At 39.9% G+C, this 22,265-nt stretch overlaps 1 protein-coding gene across 1 annotated transcript in view; it reads left to right on the forward strand.

Moving 5' to 3' along the window:
• The window catches only part of LOC124721621 (serine hydroxymethyltransferase, mitochondrial-like), a 118,299-nt gene that overhangs the window by 48,445 nt on the left and 47,589 nt on the right, over positions 1–22,265 (forward strand). Inside the window, exon 4 of the mRNA XM_047246680.1 lies at positions 16,273–16,473. Coding sequence (XP_047102636.1) covers positions 16,273–16,473 — 201 coding nt within the window. The remainder of the gene's footprint in view (positions 1–16,272; positions 16,474–22,265) is intronic.

Raw genomic sequence — 22,265 nt, forward strand, 5'->3', positions numbered from 1 at the left:
CTTTTTGCATGCAAATAGTGGTTCCCATAAGAGGCAGCTGTTGTAACTTTGAATCTGTGGATTTTGACGTGTATTCAGTACACCAGAATGGAAAGAGAAAGAGAAAGAGAGAGAGAGAGAGAGAGAGAGAGAGAGAGAGAGAGAGAGAGAGAGAGAGAGAGATATATATATATATTTCTTCCAAAGACAGTGTCCTATCAGATGAGGATTTTTGCCGAAATGTTCTTGGGAGGAAAAAAATGTTATTTTCTGAAAATTGGGATCCAATTGCCTAGATCTTCTCCATGTCAAACTAATTCTTCTAGCCACTCCACATATGCTGCTGGTTGTGTGTTAATTGCTGTTAGAAGCGGTTTATCTTGTCGCAAAATTGAAGTAGATAGCTCCTGTGGGTTAGTATGGGCAGAGGTCATTGTTGGCAACTGGAATAAAGTAATAATTGGATCCTTTTACAGACCTCCCAATTCTGATAATACAATTGCTGAAAGGTTCAAAGAAAACTTGAGTTTGATTTCAAACACGTGCCCAACTCACATGATTATAGTTGGTGGTGACTTTAATTTACCCTTGATATGTGGCGAAAATACATGTTTAATTCTGGAGGTACACACAAAACATCATCCAAAATTGTGCTAAACACATTCTCTGAACATCATTTCGTGCATTTAGTTCATGAGCCCACGCGAATAGTAAACGGTTTGTAAAACACACTTGTCCTCTTAGCAACTAATAATTCTGAGTTAATAATGAGCATCAAAACGGATACAGGATTAGTGACACACAGGATTGCCGTAGTGAGATTGAATATTGTAATTCCCAAATTCTCCAAAAATAAATGATGAATATACCTATTCAAAAAAGCAGATAAAAATTCACTTGACACCTTCCTGAGAGACAAGCTCCACTCCTTCCAAATTAATAATATAAGTGTAGACCAGATGTGGATTTAATTTAAAAAATAGTATTGGCAGCAATTGAGAGATTTATACCAAATAAATTAACAAACGACGGAGCTGAACCTCCTTGGTACACAAAACGGGTCAGAACACCGTAGCAGAAACAATGAAACAAACATGCCAAATTTAAACAGATGCAAAATCCCCAAGATTGGCGATCTTTTACAGAAGCTCAAAATTTAGCACAGACTTCAATGAGAGATGCTTATGATAGTTTCCACAATGAGACTTTGCCTTGGAGAAAGTCCAAAGAGATTCTGGTCATTTGTGAAGTGTGCTAGCAGTAAGAAGCAATCAATGCCTTCTCTGCGCGATAGCAATGGAGATACTATCGAAGACAGCGCTGCCAAAGCAGAGTTATTAAACACAGCTTTCTGAAATGCCTTCACAAAAGAAGGCGAAGTAAATATTCCAGAATTTGAATCGAGAACAGTTGCCAACATGAGTAACGTAGAAGTAAATATCCTCAGAGTAGTGAAGCAACTGAAATCACTTAATAAAAGCAAGTCTTCTGGTCCAGACTGTATACCAGTTAGGTTCCTTTCAGAGTACGTTGATGCAATCGCTCCATCCTTAACATTCATATACAACCATTCGCTCGATGGAAAAATCCCTATCCAAAGACTGGGAAGTTGCACAGGTCACACCAGTATTCAAGAAAGGTAGTAGGAGTAATCCACTTAATTACAGGACCATATCATTAATGTCAATATGCAGCAGGGTTTTGGAACATGTATTGTGTTTGAAGATTGAAAAATGAAATGAGCATATGGCATCGTTGGCTGGGAGGCCTCTATTTGCGGAAGTTCGTCCGCCAAGTGCAAGTCTTATTTCATTTGATGCCACATTGGGTGACTTGCACGCCAATGATGAGGATGAAATGATGATGAGGACAACACAACACCCAGTCCCCGAGCAGAGAAAATCTCCAACCCAGCCAGGAATCTAACCCAAGTCCACTTGCATGGGAGACAAGCACGTCACCACCCAGCTAAGCAGGCGGGCTTTTCGAACATTATGAATTACCTTGAAGAAAACAGTCTATTGGCACACAGTCAACATGGAGTTAGAAAACGTTGTTGTGAAACCTAACTAGCTCTTTATTCGCATGAAGTGTTGAGTGCTATTGACAAGCAATTTCAGATTGATTCCGTATTTCTGGATTTCCGGAAGGCTTTTGACACAAGCGACTTGTAGTGAAATTGCGTGCTTATGGAATATATCATCTCTTCTCAGTTATGTAACTGGATTTGTTATTTCCTGTCAGAGAGGTGACAGTTCGTAGTAATTGACCAAAAGTCATAAAGTAAAATGGAAGTGATTTCTGGCGTTCGCCAAGGTAGTGTTTTAGGGCCTTTGCTGTTTCTTACTTGTGTAAACGATTTGGGAGACAATCTGAGCAGCTGTCTTAGGTTGTTTGCAGATAACGCTGTCGTTTATCAACTAATAAAGTCATCAAAAGATCAAAACAAATTGCAAAATGATTTAGAAAAGATGTCTGTATGGTGTGAAAATTGGCAGTGGACCCTAAATAACAAAAAATGTGAGATCATCCACATGAGTGCTAAAAGGAATCCATTAGACTTTGGTTACATGATAAATCAGTCAAATCTAAAGGCTGTAAATACAACTAAATATCGAGGAATTACAATTACGAACAACTTAAACTGGAAGGAACACACAGAAAATATTGTGGGGAAGGCTAACCAAAGACTGCATTTTATTAGCAGGACGCTTAGAAAATGTAACAGATCTACTGAGGAGACTGCCTACACTATGCTTGTCTGTCCTCTTTTGGATATTGCTGCGCGATGTGGGATCCTTACCAAATAGGAGTGATGCAGTACATCGAAAAAGTTCAAAGAAGGGCAGCACTTTTGTATTGTTGCGAAAAAGGGGAGAGAGTGTCACTGAAATGGTACAGGATTTGGGCTGGGCATCATTAAAAGAAAGGCATTTTTTGTTGCGGCGGAGTCTTCCCATGAAAGTCCAATCACCAACTTTCTCCTCCAAATGCGAAAATATTTTGTTGACGACACCAATCTACATAGGGAGTAACAATCACCATGATAAAATAAGGAAAATCAGACCTTGTACGGAAAGATATAAATGTTCATTCTTTCTGCGCGCTATACGAGGTTGGAATAATAGAGAATTGTAAAGGTGGTTTGATGAACCCTCTGCCAGGCACTTAAATGTGATTTGCAGAGTATCCATGTAGATGTAGATTTATTGTAGGATGAAATGTGATCAAAATTCACAAGAGTATACACTGTAATGATACATGAAAGAGTATGAGGAAATATCACAATCAGCGTGTTCAGTTTATGAGGGGGTACCCCCCCCCCACCCCCAAACACAGGGGGGAAGAGGGGGGGGGTAACATTGCCATGGGTGGAGCTAGTGTACTACGGATTTCTGCCACTAGACGTGTGTAACGCAGCTCATTTGCCAGTTCAGTGCTGCCTGTGTTGTCGACTTGACTTGCTGTGTGCATCTGCAGTGATTGTTTCTGCTAGCTCTGTTTTGTTCTTGTTTTGTTTTTTATGGTGGCAAGTATAAGTGAACAATATGCATTTGTGAATTTTTGTTTTCTACTCAGTAAAAATTCTGCTGAAACTTTTTTTAATGTTGAAAACAGCTTAGAAAGGTTATTCTATGGGAAAAACTGAATTGTACAAGTAGTTTTCTTGATTTAAAAATGACAACATGTCGATTGATGACAAACTTCATTCTGGACATCAATCAATTGCCCGAGTCGGCGAAAATATTGGAACAATTCGAAAGACAGTGCTCACAGACCATTGACAGACAATTGATCAACTGTCAGAGATTAGTGGGTTATCATGGAGTTCAGTTCAGCTAATTTTAACATAAGATTTGATAATGAAAAGGGTTGCTGCCAAGTTTGTTCCTTGGGTTTTGACTGACAGTCAAAAGGAACATAGAATTGAAACATGTTGTTCTTTGAAACAACAACTTGACACTGATCCAGATTATCTGTCGAAGGTCATTACTGGTGATGAGTCATAGTGCATGAAAAGGGGCATGAAAGGACACCGTTTTGACAACATTGAAGAAGTCAAGGAAAAGAAATGAGGGAGGAAGCTGTCAGCCATTTCTAATGATGACTGCACATAATGTTTTGAACAGTGGAAGCAACAGTGGGCCAAATGTATTAGCTGTAATAGAGGGATATTTTGAAGGGTATAAGATGGTTTTGTAAAAAAATTTGAAAATATATAGCTTTTAAAAAATAATTCCAGTTGCAACCCTCTGGGGTACTCCCTCGTATATATGTTAAATGGAAAATTTAAGTGTATTTCACTTCTGTATTTTATTCAGACTTGACTTCATTTCTATAAAGTGAGTAACTATAATGTTCATTATACAGTTTACTGAAGAGTTTTCATAGACATATCATTTAGTTCACCTTAGTTCATTTCTCCATACCAATCTTTTTCTCTTAAATGATGTTTGTCAAAATTGGAGAGCTAAAAATGAATTGTGTAAGTGTTCTTCTGATGAGTCAAAGGGTCATCTTTCCTTCATTTACCTTAATATATGTAGTTGTATGCCTTGCATTTGAAGTCAGGTATTACTCCTGTAATCCAAAAGTCAGTTTCGGGATACTACGTATACTTTTTATGTGGACAGTATTAGCCCAACTTTTACGAAGGATTGTACATCCAGGTGTAAAACAAACTCATTTGTATTTACGAGTTGCCTTCAAGTTCTAAGGCCTCCGATTTTTTTTCTCCAGACTGGAAAGAGATAGAAACATGCGCATTGTTTTAAAATGAGGCCGCGTTCATTGTCAATACGTCCCAGAGATGGCAGCACTGTACGGCAGATGGAATTTTACCACCAGCGGCGAGAATGAGAACTGTTTTAAATACTTAAAATGGCGACATTTTCCTTACTTGAACAGCGTGCAATCATTCGTTTTCTGAATTTGCGTGGTGTGAAACCAATTGAAATTCATCGACAGTTGAAGGAGACATGTGGTGATGGAGTTACGGATGTGTCGAAAGTGCGTTCGTGGGTGCAACAGTTTAATGAAGGCAGAACATCGTGTGACAACAAACCGAAACAACCTCGGGCTCGCACAAGCTGGTCTGACGACATGATCGAGAAAGTGGAGAGAATTGTTTTGGGGGATCGCCGAATGACTGTTGAACAGATCGCCTCCAGAGTTGGCATTTCTGTGGGTTTTGTGTACACAATCCTGCATGACGACCTGAAAATGCGAAAAGTGTCATCCAGATGGGTGCCACGAATGCTGACGGACGACCACATGGCTGCCCGTGTGGCATGTTGCCAAGCAATGTTGACGCGCAACGACAGCATGAATGGGACTTTCTTTTCATCGGTTGTGACAATGGATGAGATGTGGATGCCATTTTTCAACCCAGAAACAAAGCGCCAGTCAACTCAATGGAAGCACACAGATTCACCGCCACCAAAAAAATTTCGGGTAACCGCCAGTGCTGAAAAAATGGTGTCCGTGCGTTCCAAAGGGCACTACGGTAACAGGTGCATCCTACGAAAATGTTTTGAAGAACAAATTCCTTCCTGCACTGCAACAAAAACGTCCGGGAAGGGCTGCGCGTGTGCTGTTTCACCAAGACAACGCACCCGCACATCGAGCTAACGTTACTCAACAGTTTCTTCGTGATAACAACTTTGAAGTGATTCCTCATGCTCCCTACTCACCTGACCTGGCTCCTAGTGACTTTTGGCTTTTTCCAACAATGAAAGACACTCTCTGTGGCCGCACATTCACCAGCCGTGCTGCTATTCCCTCAGCAATTTTCCAGTGGTCAAAACAGACTCCTAAAGAAGCCTTCGCTGCTGCCATGGAATCATAGTGTTAGCGTTGTGAAAAATGGGTACGTCTGCAGGGCGATTACGTCGATAAGTAACGTCAGTTTCATAGATTTCGGGTGAGTAGTTAATTAGAAAAAAAATCGGAGGCCTTAGAACTTGAATGCACCTCGTAAATATGAACAAGACACTGAGGTAAGTAAATCAGGTAGGGAGGGTAAGCAAGAAAGTGACAAGTAGTTGTTGGTAATCGAGTAAAGCAGAAGTGATTTCTGACATTCCCCAAGGTAGTCTTATAGGTCCTCTGCTGTTCCTTATCTATATAAATGATTCAGGAGAGAATCTGAGCAGCTATCTTAGGTTGTTTGCAGATGATGCTGTCATTTATCATCCAGTAAATTCATCGGAATATCAAATCAAATAGCAAAACAATTTAAAAGAGATATCTGTATGGTGCAAAAATTGGTAATTGACCCCAAATAGTGAAAAGTGTGGGATCATTCACATGAGTGCTAAAAGGAATCCATTAACCTTTGGTTACACAATAAATTGCTCAAAGCTAAAGGCTGTAAATTTAACTAAACATGTAGGAATTACAATTATGAACAACTTAAAATGGAAAGAACATGTAGAAAATGGGGGAAGGCAAATCCAAGACGGCATTTTATTGGCAGAACACTTAGAAAATGTAACAGATCTACTAAAGAGACTGTCTACACTATGCTTGTCCATCTTCTCCTGGAGTACTGCTGTGCGGTCTGGGTTGCTTACCAGATAAGATTAATGGAGTACATCGAGAAAGTTCAAAGAGCAGCAGCACATTTTGTATTATCCCGAAATATGGGAGAGTGTGACACAGACATGATGAAGGATTTGGGGTGGACATCATTAAAACAAATGCATTTTTCATTGTGGCAGAATCTTCTTATGAAATTTCAGTCACCAACTTTCTCCTCCAAAAAATATTTTGTTGATGCTGACCTACATAAGGAGAAACTAACATCATAATAAAATAAGGGAAATCGGAGCTCGCACGGAAAGATAATAGGTGTTCATTTTTTCTGCATACTGTTAGAGATTGGAATAATTGTTAATTATTATGAAGGTGGTTTGATGAACCCATGGCCAGACACTTAAGTGTGATTTGCAGAGTATCGATGTAGATGTGGATGTAAACTCTTTATAAATTAACACATTTTTATAATATTTCCGTGCATTGGTGGAAGCTTTCTACGCCATTTTATTCCTTAGCATAGGAATAAGGTGGCATGTAATCAAATGAGAGAACTGTTAGATAAATATCAGTGACAGAAATGCTGCAATTTTCTGTTTTTTGCATTCTTCCAATTGATGTGCAGTAATTAAGACCAACTTGAAGCCAAGACAACTGAAATCTCCATTCAGGTGAGTGATTAGGCTAGTGAGCTCTTTTTTAATAAATATTTGGTGATGAAACATGCTCTGATGTGACAAAAGCCATGGAATACATCCTAATATCATGTCGGATCTGCTTTTGCCTGGTATTGTGCAGTAACTCGACGTGACATAGATTCGACAAGTTGTCTGAAGTCCTTTTCAGAAATATTGATTCGTACTGCTTCTACAGCCATCCATAACCATGGAAGTGTTGCCAATGTTCCATAAACGTTCGATGGAATTCATTTTGGACGATCTGCATAGCCGAGTCATTCACTTGAATTGTCCGGAATGTTCTTCAAACCAGTCGTGAACAATTGTGGTCTGGTGATATGACATCTTTGTTTGGAAACATGAAATCCATGAGTGGATGCAAATGGTCTCAAAGTAGCTGAACAGAACCATTTCCATGCAGTGATCAGTTCAGTTGGGCCAGAGTACCCAGGTCGTTCCATGTAAACACAGCCCACACCTTTTATGGAGCCACTACCAGTTTGCACAGTGCCTTGTTGACAACTTAGGTCCGTGGCTTCATGGGGGCTGGGCCACACTTGAACCCTACCTTCAGCTCGTACCAACTAAAATTGGGACTCATCTGACCAGGCCATGGTTTTCCAGTCATCCGTGGTCCAACCAGTTTGGTCATGAGGCCAGGAGAAGCGCTGCAGGCAATGTGTGATGTTAGCAAAGACACAAGCATCAGTTGTCTGCTGCCATAGCCCATTAACGTCATATTTCGCCACACTGTCCTAATGGGTACGTTTTTTGTGCATCCCACATTGATTTTTGTGGTTATTTCGTGTAGCATTGATTGTTAACACTGACAATTCTACGCAAATGCCACTGCTCTCAGTCATTAAGTAAAGACCGTCGCCACTGTCTTGTCTGTGGTGAGAGATAATGCCTGAAATTTGGTGTTCTCAGCACAATCTTGACACCTTCGATCTCGAAGTATTCAATTCCCTAACAATTTTAAATGTGAAATATCCCATGTGTCAAGCTCCCACTACCATTCTGTGTTCAAAGTATATTAATTACTGTAGTGTGGCCATAATCACAGCAGAAAAGTACAAGTTACAGCTCCGCCAATGTTCTGCCCCTTTTTTCCGTGTGTACAGGATACTACGACCATCAGTATGTGTGCAAATCGCTATCCCATGGCTTTTGTAACGTTAGTGTATGCTGATACTGTTGGTCATAGTAACCACACCAAGCCCAAATCCTTGCTACGGGACTGATATTACCTTATAAATTTATATCTTTTAAAATGTTTTACAAATTAAAATTAATTCTTAAATGTAACTAGTGATAGCTTACTTTATTAACATGGCAGTGATGTAGCCCAGAATTCTAATGCTAGTGACGTGTGGGTTGTAATAAACCCCATGTAGTTTTTTTACATATTTTGAATATTTTAACATGGAAATTAGTGGTTGAATCACCTGTAAGTTATTACTATGGGTTACTATTATACTATATTTTATATACAATGACAACAATAAAACAAAATATTTATTTATTAATTATTAGTTACATACCATTTACAAATATTGAGTCATACAATACTGAAATTAATGATTTGTGTCCAAAGCTATTGCATTGAAATAACTGAATACATTAAATTTACAACAAAAATCCATATGATGTAGGAAAACACGAAAATGTTTCCTGTTACTTGAAAGTACATTTTGTTTAGTGATCTTTTTTCCTTGTACATTTCACACAATGCCTTTTTTCTTAACTTTGTTGGGAGGCTTTTGAGGTAATGGTTGTGTTGACTTTTGTTGAATACTTGCAGCCATTTCTCTTGGTAGATTCCCTTTTATCTTTGATTCACTTTGCATCTATTAATTTCAGCAACAAATTCTTTAAGAATCTCCAATGTATACATTTGGTTTTGAGATTAGAATCATAAATTACTTGGGCATTAATTCCTGCCACTTTCATTAGAGCAAATAAGAGTGTCAGTGGTCATTGCCTACTATGTCTTGTTGTGTGTGTGTTGGGGGGAGGGGGGGGGGGGGAGAATCTTCTTGAGTACTCTTTGACTCTCCTCAAGATTCTCATCTCTGCCACTTGTTTTTTCCTGTAATCTTTCTTCTGTTTTTGCAGCTGCCAGTTCCATACAGTAGTAATGGAGGGATCATTTTTCTGTCTTTTCTCATTTTGTAGTTAAGTTTTTTTCCATCTTCTGTGTGGGATTTCATCTATATCATAATCGAACCTGTAATCATAGCTCGTGCCACAGATCAGGTATTTAAATTGTGACACATGTTCAGTTGCTTTGATTTTAATTACTATCTTTGACCTCTTTCCTATATTATTATTTTCATAATCTGAAAACATGAGGGGCAGTCAAATGAAAATGGAACACTCCCACAACTGGACCATGGAATGATTCCACTCAAAAGTAGTCACCAAACATATTAAGACAGATACCCCACTGGCTGAGATGATCTATTCCTGTTTCTTAGAATGCGATCGGCAGCTAACAGATCCACAACTACATCCATTCTTGCACTTTCTAATCCAGCTGAAAATAACGCCCACACATGTCTTTTCAGGTCACCAGTGATGTGAAAATCACATGGTGAAAGGTCCAGTCTGTACAAATGATATTGCTGTATTTCCCAACCAAATCACTGAATCGTAGCCGTTGTCCAGTGGGCAGTGTGGGGCAGGTGTTATCATGCAACAGGATGACTCCTTCGGACAGCCAAATGGTAAACAGCAAAGCCAACTGTGGAAACATTCCACATATCCCCCACTAAAAAAATCCAAAGCTATTCACACAAGTTCTGGTAAAGTCGTGATGACCTCCTCCTCCTCCTCCTCCTCCTCCTTCTTCTTCTTCTTCTTCTTCTTCTTCTTCTTCTTCAACTGCAGCCATCCTCTGCTTGTAAAGTTGCTAGAGCGTGAAACCGTAATCAGTGCACAGTGCTATGAAAACACTTTGTAGAAACTGGGTTGCATCATAAACGCAAAATGCCCTGGAATATTGTCGAATGGAATCATCCTGTTGCACGATAGCACCCACCCCCACACTGCCAATTGGATGAAGGCTACTGTTCAGCGATTTGGTTGGTAAACTGTAACATCTTCCATACAGCCTGAATCTTTCACCTTGTAATTTTCATGTCTTTGACAACCCAAAGAAAGACGTGCATGGTGAGAAAGCACCAGAATGGGGGAGGTTGTGGATCCACCGGATGCCGACCACATTCTGTGAAATGGATTGATCGTCTCTTCTCCCAGTGGGATCAATGGTGGAGGAGATTAGTGTCTAACGTCCTGTTGATGATGAAGTCATTAGAGCTGGAGCACAAGCTCAGGTTAAGAAAGGACGGGGAAAGAAATCAGCCATGTCCTTTCAAACGTACCGTCCTGGCATTTGCCTGAAGCGATTTAGGGAAATCACAGAAAACCTAAATCAGGATGGCCAGATGTGGGTTTGAACGGTCATCCTACAGAACACGAGTCCAGTGTGCTGACCACTGTGCAACACTGCTCGGTGTGGGATCAATGTCTTAATGCGTGTGGTCATTACTTTTGAATGGAACCATTCCATGGTGTCATTGTGGCAGGTGTTTACATTTTACTGCCCCTCATAATAATGTATGAATGTTGGCAGATTAATATAATTTAATTCCTAGATATTTCCCAGATTTCTAATCTTCAAGTAAATCAGCAGTATAAATGTTAAAAACAATGGGTGAAAGACAAATAGTATTGTCTCATTACTGGTAGCCTGATTCTTCTTTCTCTTGCTCTCGCTCTCACTCCTCCTATATATTTGTTTCAAAATATAAGCAATTTTCTTTGAGATGTGGTGTATAGCAATTGTCATGCTTGTTTTGTATAATTTATTTTGATCAACTCGGCCAAAAGTTTTCTCAAGATCTTAGAAATCATTGAAGATGTCAGGTTTAAATTCTCTAGGTTTTTATGTGATTTCTTTTATTGAAAAGTCCTTGTTACTACATGAGTGATCTTTTCTAAATCCACTTTGATATTCATCAAGAAGTGCATCAGCTGTAAATGTTATTTCATTGCCATGAACTGTAGTGCATGCAAGGTTGTGTAGTGGTTAGCATCGCTGGTTGGTGTGGTGCCAGTTCAAACCCTACCACCACTGATTTTTGTTATTTAGTGTTTATCATTTCTCTGAGGTTCTTGGAATATCTAATGTTTGTGTATTCTGGAATATGCAATATTTGTATAAGTAGCTGGACTCTCTGTACATGAATCCAGTTCATTTTTGGCTGTATGTGGTGTCTTTACTAAATGTGCTTTCAGTACTAAATGATGCACTTCATTGATGAACCTGCTTTTGGATTTATGTGACACTTTTTGTTGGAGATGCCAAGTGGTTCAAAACATGTACATCACCATGGCTGCAATGTAAAAGTTATCGCCTACATGAACAGGAACCAGACACAAGCAGTACATCATTCCCATGGTCTGTACATTCAGGAGACCATTGTATCCCATACCAGCCATAAGTCAGCTGCACATCAGACATCACATGTGGTCATAGACTGAAAGATCAGATCTTCAGTTTGACAAAGATAGTTCAGCAAGCACGCATGCGATTGTTTGCTATCAAAGATCTATGAGGTGAGATAGTCTCCCTCACAGGACTCACAACTCATTTGAGAATATGTGCATAGTGAGCACAGGGCCCCAAGCTATTGCAGCAAGTACTTCCTTTCCTGTGGTGCAATCACGTATCTCTGACTGTCTTCCTCGTCTTTCTCTTTCTTTCTTGTGGTGGCAGCCTTTGATGTCAACCCAGCTATTCCCTAGGTTCTGCCTACCTTTCCTACACTATTGTCATCCACCACCTTTTGGCTGAAGTAATTTGTGGTTGCCTTAGGGGTTTGACCTTCATTTTCCAAAATTTTTCTGTGGTTTGGACTGAATGGGGAGGAACACCTTAAATAGCACCTAATGCATTAACAGTTGAAGATGATCTGTGCACAGTGCCTGCATATGTCTATGTGGTTGGGTGGTTATATACCATTTCAGTTGAGCCACCTGAAAACACAGGAACCTCACTGCTGTTTCCAGAATGAGATTTTCACTCTGCAGTGGAGTGTGCGCTGATATGAAACAGTGCATGGCTTAGCCACAGCCTGGGGATGTTTCCAGAATGAGATTTTCATTCTGCAGGGGAGTATGCACTGTTTCATATCAGTGCACACTTCACTGCAGAGTGAAAATCTCATTCTGGAACATCCCCCAGGCTGTGGCTAAGCCATGTCTTCGCAATATGCTTTCTTTCAGGAGTGCTAGTTCTGCAAGGTTCGCAGAAGAGCTTCTGTAAAGTTTGGAAGGTAGGAGACGAGGTACTGGTCGAAGTAAAGCTGTGAGGACGGGACGTGAGTCGTGGTCAGGTAGCTCAGTTGGTAGAGCACTTGCCCGCGAAAGGCAAAGGTCCCGAGTTCGAGTCCCGGTCCGGCACACAGTTTTAATCTCACTGCTGTTGTCTGAGCTGCTAGCTTCCCAGCATGCCAAAGAGTAGATGCCCGTCTTCATGGGCATCACGAGTCCCAGCAACAGCTCTCATGGCAAATGGCCTTTGCTGCAGCTGTGTGGTACCTGTAGGCAGAGCCTTTCATCGAAGTAGGTGACATCAGGGCTGATGTTTCATACATAAAACATATCAAATTGCATCAAAACAATGTCTGTTCTGATTCGACCGTGTCTTATGACAGAAATCAAGACTTAAGTGCAGACAGTTACAACCCTACTGCTCTAACCTGGCTATGGCTACCCCATGGGAAGAGGGACAAGCCAGACATCTGGGAGCAAAACAATTTATCCAATATTTAATGTGTACTCAAACTGATATGGATGCTTTTACTGGGACAAATCTATTATATTTTGCAGTGAACACATGGTGTGCCGTGGGGCGATCACTCAGTTTTTAAAATAATTGAAAAGCTACGGTCGCTTCAATATTGTTTACTAGATGACCGGTTTCAGCACTCTGAAGGTGCCATCATCAGATCTGAAACGTGGATTAACATTTATAAAACCATATGGACATCATGGCACATGAGGCAGACCATCTGATAAAAATCATTCTCACAGCCAATAAAAAATAATAAAGGACTGCTCTCATGGTCGTTCTTTTCATAAAATATAAAACTGAAGTCACCAGATGAAACTACCACTGCTCGCCTAACACTGGTCGGCATCATCACTCGCTCTGTGAGTAAACTTGGGTAAACAGCACTTGGATGCTGTTAACTAGTCCTTTTTTGTTTTTTAAGAAGTTCTCTGTGACAAGAAGCTGACTTGACTGCCCCATATTCATTAACTAAAGGCTAACTGCATTTGCATGCTTAACACATTCTGCTACCTTGCCTGTACCTCTTGGGTTGTGGATCATGCTACTCTTCTCCACATTTACCAGCACTTGGTCTCATCCTGACTGGACTATTGTTGCCAGGTTTATAGTTTGGCAGCAGCTTCAGCTTTGAAATTGTTAGACCCAGTCCATCATAGTGGAGTTTCTCTGGTCACTGGTCCCTCTTGGACTAATCCTATAGACAGTGTCTTTGTCAAAGGTGGGATCTTACCTTTTCAGTTCTAATGGTACCATGTCTTGGTCTCTTATGCAATCGCCGTTCAACAGTTCCCTGACCGTCCGACATATCCTCTTCTTCGTGGATATAGTTGACATTGGCCTCCTGAAACCCACATTCGGGTGGGGTTACCAGTTGTGGGGTTACCAGTTGGAATGCACCTCACAGCCCTCTGCTACAATCGCCACCTCTCCTCCATGGAATGTGCTGTCAAAGTTTTTTTTATTCCCCATCTTCCCCCTGCCCCTGGTGGGTGCCCAAGCTATCAATTAGGACCAACCTGTTTCAAGCTCCTAAAGTTGCAGTCACTAACATGACCTCTTGGCATGTGTTATGTTCAGGTCTTCAGGAGTTTCAAGATGTGACCATCTTTTACACACATGGCTCTCAAATTGTGAATAAGATGGGATATGCTTTCACATCCCCAGCTGGTCAAGGACATCAATCGTTGCCAGGAAAATGTAGTGTTTTTATGGGTGAGCTGATGGACATCAACAGAGCCTTCTATTTGATTAAACAGGCCTCCCTTGACTGCTTTTTAATAAGTTGTGATGCAATTAGCAGTCTTCAGGCCATTGACTGATGTTACTCATGTCACCCAGTGGTCTCTACTATTCATTACCTTCTCACTGAAATTGTCATACTGACTGCTCGGTTGTCTTTCTCTGTGTCCCAAGTCATGTAGGTATTCCAGAAAATAGGTTGACAAGCTGTATGGCTGAAGGAGTCATTTTGTCAATCCCAGGTGTTGATCTGCAGGTGCAAATAAGACCTCTGCTTACTCGGCAATGGAAAGACATCAGATTGGCTGCTGCTTACTCTAATAAACTCTGCACTATCAAGGAGACTGCTACAGCATGTCACCCTTCCTTCTGTTCCTCCCAGAAGGAACCCACCATTCTGTGTCATGTCCACATTGGTCATACCATGCTAACACATAGTATTATTTTATATAATGAGCCACCTCCACATTGTACTTGTGAAGCCTTAGAGGCAGTACCTCATACCCTGGTGGAATGCTCCCTTCTTACTGCCCTCCATGCTAAATATGGCTTTCCAAATTTTTCGCCTCAAATATTGGCAGTCGATACATGGACGGTTGAACTGGTTCTCCATTTTCTCCCAGAAATTGGTTTTTATTTTAAGATATAAGGTTTTAAGCTACCTTTGAGGCAGGGGCAGGATGGTTGGCGTTGGTGCATCTTCTGCTGCATGTGGAGTGGGGGGATCCACGACCCTACCTCTTTGACCAGCTCACTCTCTCGTCCCTCACTTACTCGGTTTTAATTGCATTTAGATTCAGTTTGTCTCCTTTTTCTGCTGCACCCTATTTTCTATTTTATGCATAGCACTTTGTTGAATTAGGGGTGTTCTGTAGCGCCTGGACTACAATGGAGTGGGATGGGACAGCTGTAGGTGGAATGACTCCTGTCGTATGCAGGGCCCCAGAGGTGCCAACCTGATGTCTTATCTATTTCTCTCCTCTTGTTTTTATTATTAACTGTCCAACTGATGTCCATTAAATTTTTTGCCTTCTCACTTTTACTGTTCTGAATCTGCCAAACAGAAGACATTCTTTCCTCTGTAACTGTTCTCAGTCTTATCGGATTGACAGGGATGCAGAGTGGGGGAGGGGTCCTTTCTAGTCATTAGATGAGCCCTTGGGGATCCCTCGTCTGCTCTAACTGCCATACCAGACTGATTCATGTACTTCTCCATAAAATCTTTCTCGGCTCTGGCGTCAGTATTGCCTTCAATGCCTCAGTCTTATAGCTCCTTCGTACTTTCATCATCAGAACATATACTTCATGGATGTCACTAGTTCTGGATGAACTCGCCCTGGAACAAGGGCTGATGACCAGGCCCTTTAGTTTCTTAAGCCTCAACCAACCACCCGACCAATGAGCTGGTCATCAGTTGAGATTCTCAGTTAAACTAAGTAGTTTTTGTTAACTCCAAAAAGTTACTTAGATGTACAAAAGAAATTTACATGATAGCGACACTCATAAGTGTTGTAGGTGGTCAAGGAGAACTTTGGATCACTAATTGTAAAGAGCAACACCAACTCATTCATAAAGGTACAAATCAGTCAGATAGTTACCAACTTTTCAGTAAATACAGGACTGCATTCTACATGTGTATGACCACAAACAAAATCATCTGAGTGGATAAGAGGCCTCTGGTAAAGTATGACCAAGGGCAGAAATAAACCATAAAGTTGCAGACCAGCACAATGTTTTTGGCTACAGTGGTTACTTTACAACCTGTACCATGTGGAGTATGTACGAGAGAGAGAGAGGGAGAGGGAGAGAGGGAGAGGGAGAGAGAGAGAGGGAGAGAGAGAGAGAGGGAGAGGGAGAGGAGAGGAGAGGAGAGTGCAGGGGAGAGAGCTACATTATAATACATTGAATTACTGGTGAAACTTAAAGATTTCTCATACAGTTCTAAGTCACTAATATTATTTTGTAAATTATTTTCAGGTATTATGGAGGAACTGAAGTCATTGACAAAATAGAACTATTGTGCCAGAAACGAGCATTAGAAGCATTTTCTCTAGATCCAGAGAAATGGGGTGTAAACGTTCAGCCTCTGTCAGGTTCACCTGCCAACTTTGCTGCATATACTGGCTTGATGCAGCCACATGACCGCATCATGGGACTTGATTTGCCCCATGGAGGACAGTGAGTGAAATTTTCTCTGCACCTAATTTCGCCGTCACTGCTGTGCATAATACAGTAAAGAACTGGGAATTCCTAGTGAAACTAACTGGTGTGCTTTTTTAATACAAAGATATCTTCCTCCTAGATTGTGTCCATAAATTTTCAAACTAGTTTTACAGATGTAAGTTTTTTTCCATAATAGACTGTTATCGTCATCATTTAAATCAAAATAGCCATATTAATGCTGGTAATAAAAAAAAGTAATGACAATACAGGTTTGTCTTTAAGGTGCTGTTTAGTGACATTCATGAAATTGCAACGCTATGACAGTTTCTGTCTTAGCGTCCTACTTAAGTTTGCATGTGGTTATTACTAATGCATATTTTTATTCTTCAGCACACTTGTGACAAGACAAAATTGTTCCAGATAGCATCTCTTAAGGGGGTACACAACTTTCACTGGTAGTGTGTGGCAAGTTGCAAAGAATATCTTACAGACTGACTCAAAAGTTAAACTTGTCCCAACACCACAGACACTCACCCCCAATGCCACAGGAGTAGCACCATTAGGAAAAAGCATACTGCAGAGGGTTTCACTGAATCACATCCTTAAGTTGGCTACTGAAATGATATGTTGTCACTGCTTAGCAGAGTATAAGAATCTGTAAAAAGTAAGTTGTGCTGAGCACTCCATCCTTCCATCCATGTGCGCTAGTCCTGTAGCAAATATGGGAGAGCCTTTCTGGAATTTTAGAATTACACCAGAGAGGAATTGGTAGCAAACTGAAGCTTTGCGTTGCTCTATGAGGTATGGTTGAGTAGTACAATCAGAGGTGTGTGTTCCATGAAAGTAATGTATCTGAGTTCAATTTGTGGTCTGGTACACAAGTTTAACTGGATACAAATGTTCAGGAACGCTCTCAAATAAGGATAATGTGTTCACATTACTGGGACCTTTGTCACATTAAAAGATGTCACGGTTCTGCTGAGGCACTCTGTTTTGTGAATAAAATGATTTATTCTCCACATTGGCTAATTTCCATCAGATGGTTGTTATCAACTGTCATTTATATGCTGATAGTAAAACATATATCCAGTCCTAAATAAAAAAGAAAGTTCCAAGACATGCTATTCTTGGTGTTCTTACCAATAATATGCCACTAAACATGACAGTTGATTAAAAAAAAAAAAATCTCCTTGCAAATGACCCAAGTGTTATTGTGAAAGATATGGAACATAATGTAAGTGACCTATCGAATAGGGTAAAATCAGCATATGGCTTTCGGAGACCAGATTAACTCTTTCAAGGCTGCAAGAGCTGAGTGTCCTGCCGGCCTGACCGGCTGACAGGATGAACATATAGTGCATCTGGCCAGTGGGCAGCTGACTCAGCTAACAGCCACTGCAGGCCGCAGCAGGGAGCACACCGCTGTCGGCTAATCATACGTTACAGCACACGAACCACTCTTTGATAATACTCTTTGTAAAATCAGTATTACGTTGGAAGCTCACAGTGGTAGTAGTTCCCGATAACCATGAAAGAGATCTTATGAACCAACTCACACTTTCTGTTATACATTTATCATAAGCTGAGAAAATAATAAAAACTTCTGTATTTGTAATTGAAAAATTTTGTAACTTGAGATTTACAGTACCAATATATTTACCTACAACCCAATTTCATTTCATCAACACCAGACGTATACATTTCAAATTTTATAAGCAAGCGGTTCCTAGCAAAGTCACTCAAAACTTGGACAAACAATTCTTACTCTGATCATAAATAAATAATAATTATTGAACTTTAAAAGCAAATTGTCTCGTATAACCTTTCACAAAATTGAACAACGAACATTTTGGTATAACTGATTTAGTGATAAGCCTATTGGCTCAAGCCTAAACTCAATTCTCCACAATAAAAAATTTGACCATAAGATTCTGCCTGCCTCCTGCTTGCTGTTTTATTTTTCTGTTTGTCATGTTCAGTCCGATTTAGTTTCCTGGTTTTGCATCTTCATTGACTCAGGCGTTGGACTGTCACTGATTGGGTTAAAAACCTTATTTTTATTACCTTTTTTTCTTCTTACTTTCCTTTTCTTGTGACACATACAATTTAATGAAACCACCTAATATTTCTTTAGTGTCTGTTGTTTTTCAAATCATGGACCCATGCAAAGATCAACATCGTACTTTCTGCATCTTATGCATGTCATTTTTCACTGTGAGTTAGCAGTACATACTATGCAGCATCTCTGAGGAATCTCTTTTTGTCTGATGCCCCAAGGAATCCTGGATAATGTCCTTCTTTATTTTGCTGTCAAAATTAAGTTTTTTTTGCTTTGGTGTCCATTGGATGTCAGTTTTATGTGTTCATTCATGAAATTTGTCCAGCAGCTGGTGGATTAGTTCCAAGTGGAATTTACCAGTGGCATGTTCTGTTTCTTTTTCTTTCAAAAATTGTTTTTGCATTCAGCACACACAAGTCAGTCAAATGGAAGAATACCTTCTTGTACCACTTCATTGTCTTATCAACAGCTTCCAGCAACTTATTGTAGCTCACTACACAGGTGAGTTTATTTTGGCACATTTTGTGTTCTCTTGTTGTTGGTTTGAACAAAATGTGGTCCACTTATGTGGTTGAAAGCATCCATTTTAGAACCAACAGTGTTTCACAGGACTTCAATTTAATGTCCCATTTTTTTCGGTTTGTCAGGTGATGGTGGTAAACGTTTCCTGTTTTTGCATGTGGTTCCAATGGCATTGGTACATTTCTCATGCAGCCATAGCAATAATGCAGGGCTCGAGTACCAACTGTCTAAATAAATATCATGACCTTTGTTGAGGTATGGCAGCAACAAAACTCACAACAACATTGCCTGATTTAACCCCGTCAGCATTTCTGGATTCTATTTCCATGGTGGCACCAGAGTAGACAATATAATTACTTTGTACGTCACAAGGAATGAAAATGTTAATACCAAAATGGCTATGTTTCGTTGGTATATACTGCTTAAATCAAAGCCTTCTTTTAAAAAGTAGTAGACTTCCGTCTATTACTAAATTCTCAAAAGGGACTATGGTTCTATGAATTTTTTTCTTTTTCTTTTGTACTCTACTATGAGTCATATTTGATCAAGAATATCTTCAGATATGGCCAGATTGTCACTAAAATTCAATAATGCAGAATCAGTTTGTAGCAGTCCCTGGACATTATGTGTGAAAATATTGGTGTTTGAAGCAAAGAAACTGTTGACCAATATTCATCCTCTTCTAACTTTTTAATTCTTGGCATGTGCAAGGAACATCCCAGGAAGCAATAAAATTCTGCATGCTCTATACGCCTCCATTGTGCTAACCTGTGAGTACTGTCATAATTTTTTTCAGTGAGAAATGTGTAATAATTATTTATCTGTTTACAAATTGCAGAAATGAATTCAAATGACATAAAGCACAAAAAAGTCTGAATGACTTACTGAATCATCAGTCTGTCCTTATACTGCAAAAAGTGTACACGAAATTGTGGTGTTATATCACAGAATGATCCTCTGATAAATCTTATATTATTCTTCAAGACTGAAGTAGCATTTACCACTTCCCCTTTTCAGAAGAAGAATCTTCTGAGAAAAACTGTTGTGGTACTGAAGAATCAGCAGTACATCCAGAAACATCCAGATCTTCATCTGAAAAAGGGTTCAAAGTTTCACTACCATCTTTGTCTTTATTATTCATAAGGGTTTCCTTGCCCAATAAAATATGTTCAGACATTTCAGCACAGATTTCCAAGCAGGTTGCAGTAATACATTGTAGCATGACATCGGGTATAGTCGGTATGTCCTTGTGGACAACATTTTCAGCTTTCCCCACAGAACAAAGTCTACAGGTGTTAAATCCATGGAATGTGCATGCTGAGGTGCAGGTCCTCAGCATTCAATCCAATGGTTTGGTAACAATTCATGAAGACATGCTGTAGTACTTTGTGCACTATGGGCTGGACAGCCATCATGTTGGTACCACAGGTTACTGCTAGTCTGCAGAGGAATGTCTTAGAGTTTCCGTGGAAGATGATCAGATAGGAGGCTGTGATCCTTGTACACATTCAGTGCTAAATCTATGAAAAATGGGCCTATGGGCTGATAGTACACAATCCCACACCACATGTTCACAGTCCATAGATACTGAATTTCCACCTGACAAAGCCAACAGGGACTGTCAACATCACAATAGTGCATGTTTCGGCAGTTTACCTGGACATGATTGGTAAATATGGCTTCATAATTAAACAAGATACGTGATGCATCTGGAGTATCCTGTCTTCATGACTACGTACGGGGTGTATACAACCCGGGACAACCGGGAGACCCGGGAAAAACCCAGGGATTTTTTCATCCAGGAGAAAACCTGGAAAAACTCGGGAATTATCTAGAATTCTGGGAATTTTTCATTGTTTTAGTTTTCAGTTAAATTTTTGTGATTTTGACTGATAAGAACCAATACTCTAACAAAGGATATTACTGTATCCCGCTGCTGCAGAATTATAGTGCAGCAACAAAACATGAAAGAGAGAAGAAAAAAAAAACCAAAATAAAACTTAAGTTGCAAAGGAAATGCGCCATATACAACAACAAAACAGTGCTCATACAAGCGTCTGCTAACAGCAAAATGTGCGAAAGGCTTTAGGAAGACCATGCAATGATTTATAACAACAAATTGCCTCCGATGAGCGTGACGTGACAACTGTTTAAATTAGATTCGTTTGAGCTGTTGCGGATGGGCCCTTGAGTGTGTGCAGTTGAGTCGCGTATGAGTAACACCTTCTCCCGCTTCTGGTTACAGAGGTGTGGCTGGGCGCCACTACTTAATATTGCTCCGGTTCGGAAATTTAGTAAATCTGGGCTGATGCACAGAGCAGTCTGAGTTGAGGTGGGGAGTCTTCACATGACCTGTGATTTTGTTGTTTCCTCTTCGTTTATTGCTCTCATGTTAAATGATAAGCAAACGGATTTTTGTGGCGGGGGCTATCAAATGAATTAAAATACGTTCACATAATTACGGAAGGCTAAAATATGTTGTTAGTTTCAGATTTTATTTCCACCTTTCTGACAGTCGAGCATTAATCGCCTTACAGAACAATGAAGTTATTTTTGCCAGTTTGCTAAAGAGATTTGGCTTAAAATTAATCTTTTCTGCTGAGGAAGTCAATTTATTTGAGATGAAGTGTTTAATTTCACACTATTGGCTAGTTTCAACTGTTCGCTGCATTTCAAGTGCACGTATGGCATTATGCCATAATAAAGAACCAAACATGAGATAATACAGTACTGGTACTCCAAGAAAATTTACATACGAATCTGCATTTTAAGCCGAATTCTGCAATTTAGTATGGTTCACGAAATTCCAACACTCTTGAGGTATCGTCTGATGTCTTTTTTTCTTTTATGACATACATAAGATCTTTTAATGTTTTACACGTACAAACATATGGGCTTTCTGCGTCATCATAGCTGTGCAAGCGCGGTGACGCCTGTTATCTGGTGCTCTCTTGCAACTGTTGAAACAAACCTATTTCTAACAGGTCACGGGAAAATATTGCGAATGGTGGTTTGAAAAGTGTTACATTCAAAGCAGATTTCCTTTTACGCAAGATGAACTATGTGCGAGAATGTATGATGAATTTATTAAATCACAAAACGTTTGACTCTCATTTAAAAATCAACTCTTTGAGGATGACCATTTAGAAGAATTTAGAGTCCAGAAGATCAGACATTTATGTCGTTAATAAAAATTTTACTGGCACATTTGTGTGATGTTCTTAAA

This window comes from Schistocerca piceifrons, chromosome X, assembly GCF_021461385.2.
Source record: "Schistocerca piceifrons isolate TAMUIC-IGC-003096 chromosome X, iqSchPice1.1, whole genome shotgun sequence".
NCBI lineage: Eukaryota > Metazoa > Arthropoda > Insecta > Orthoptera > Acrididae > Schistocerca > Schistocerca piceifrons.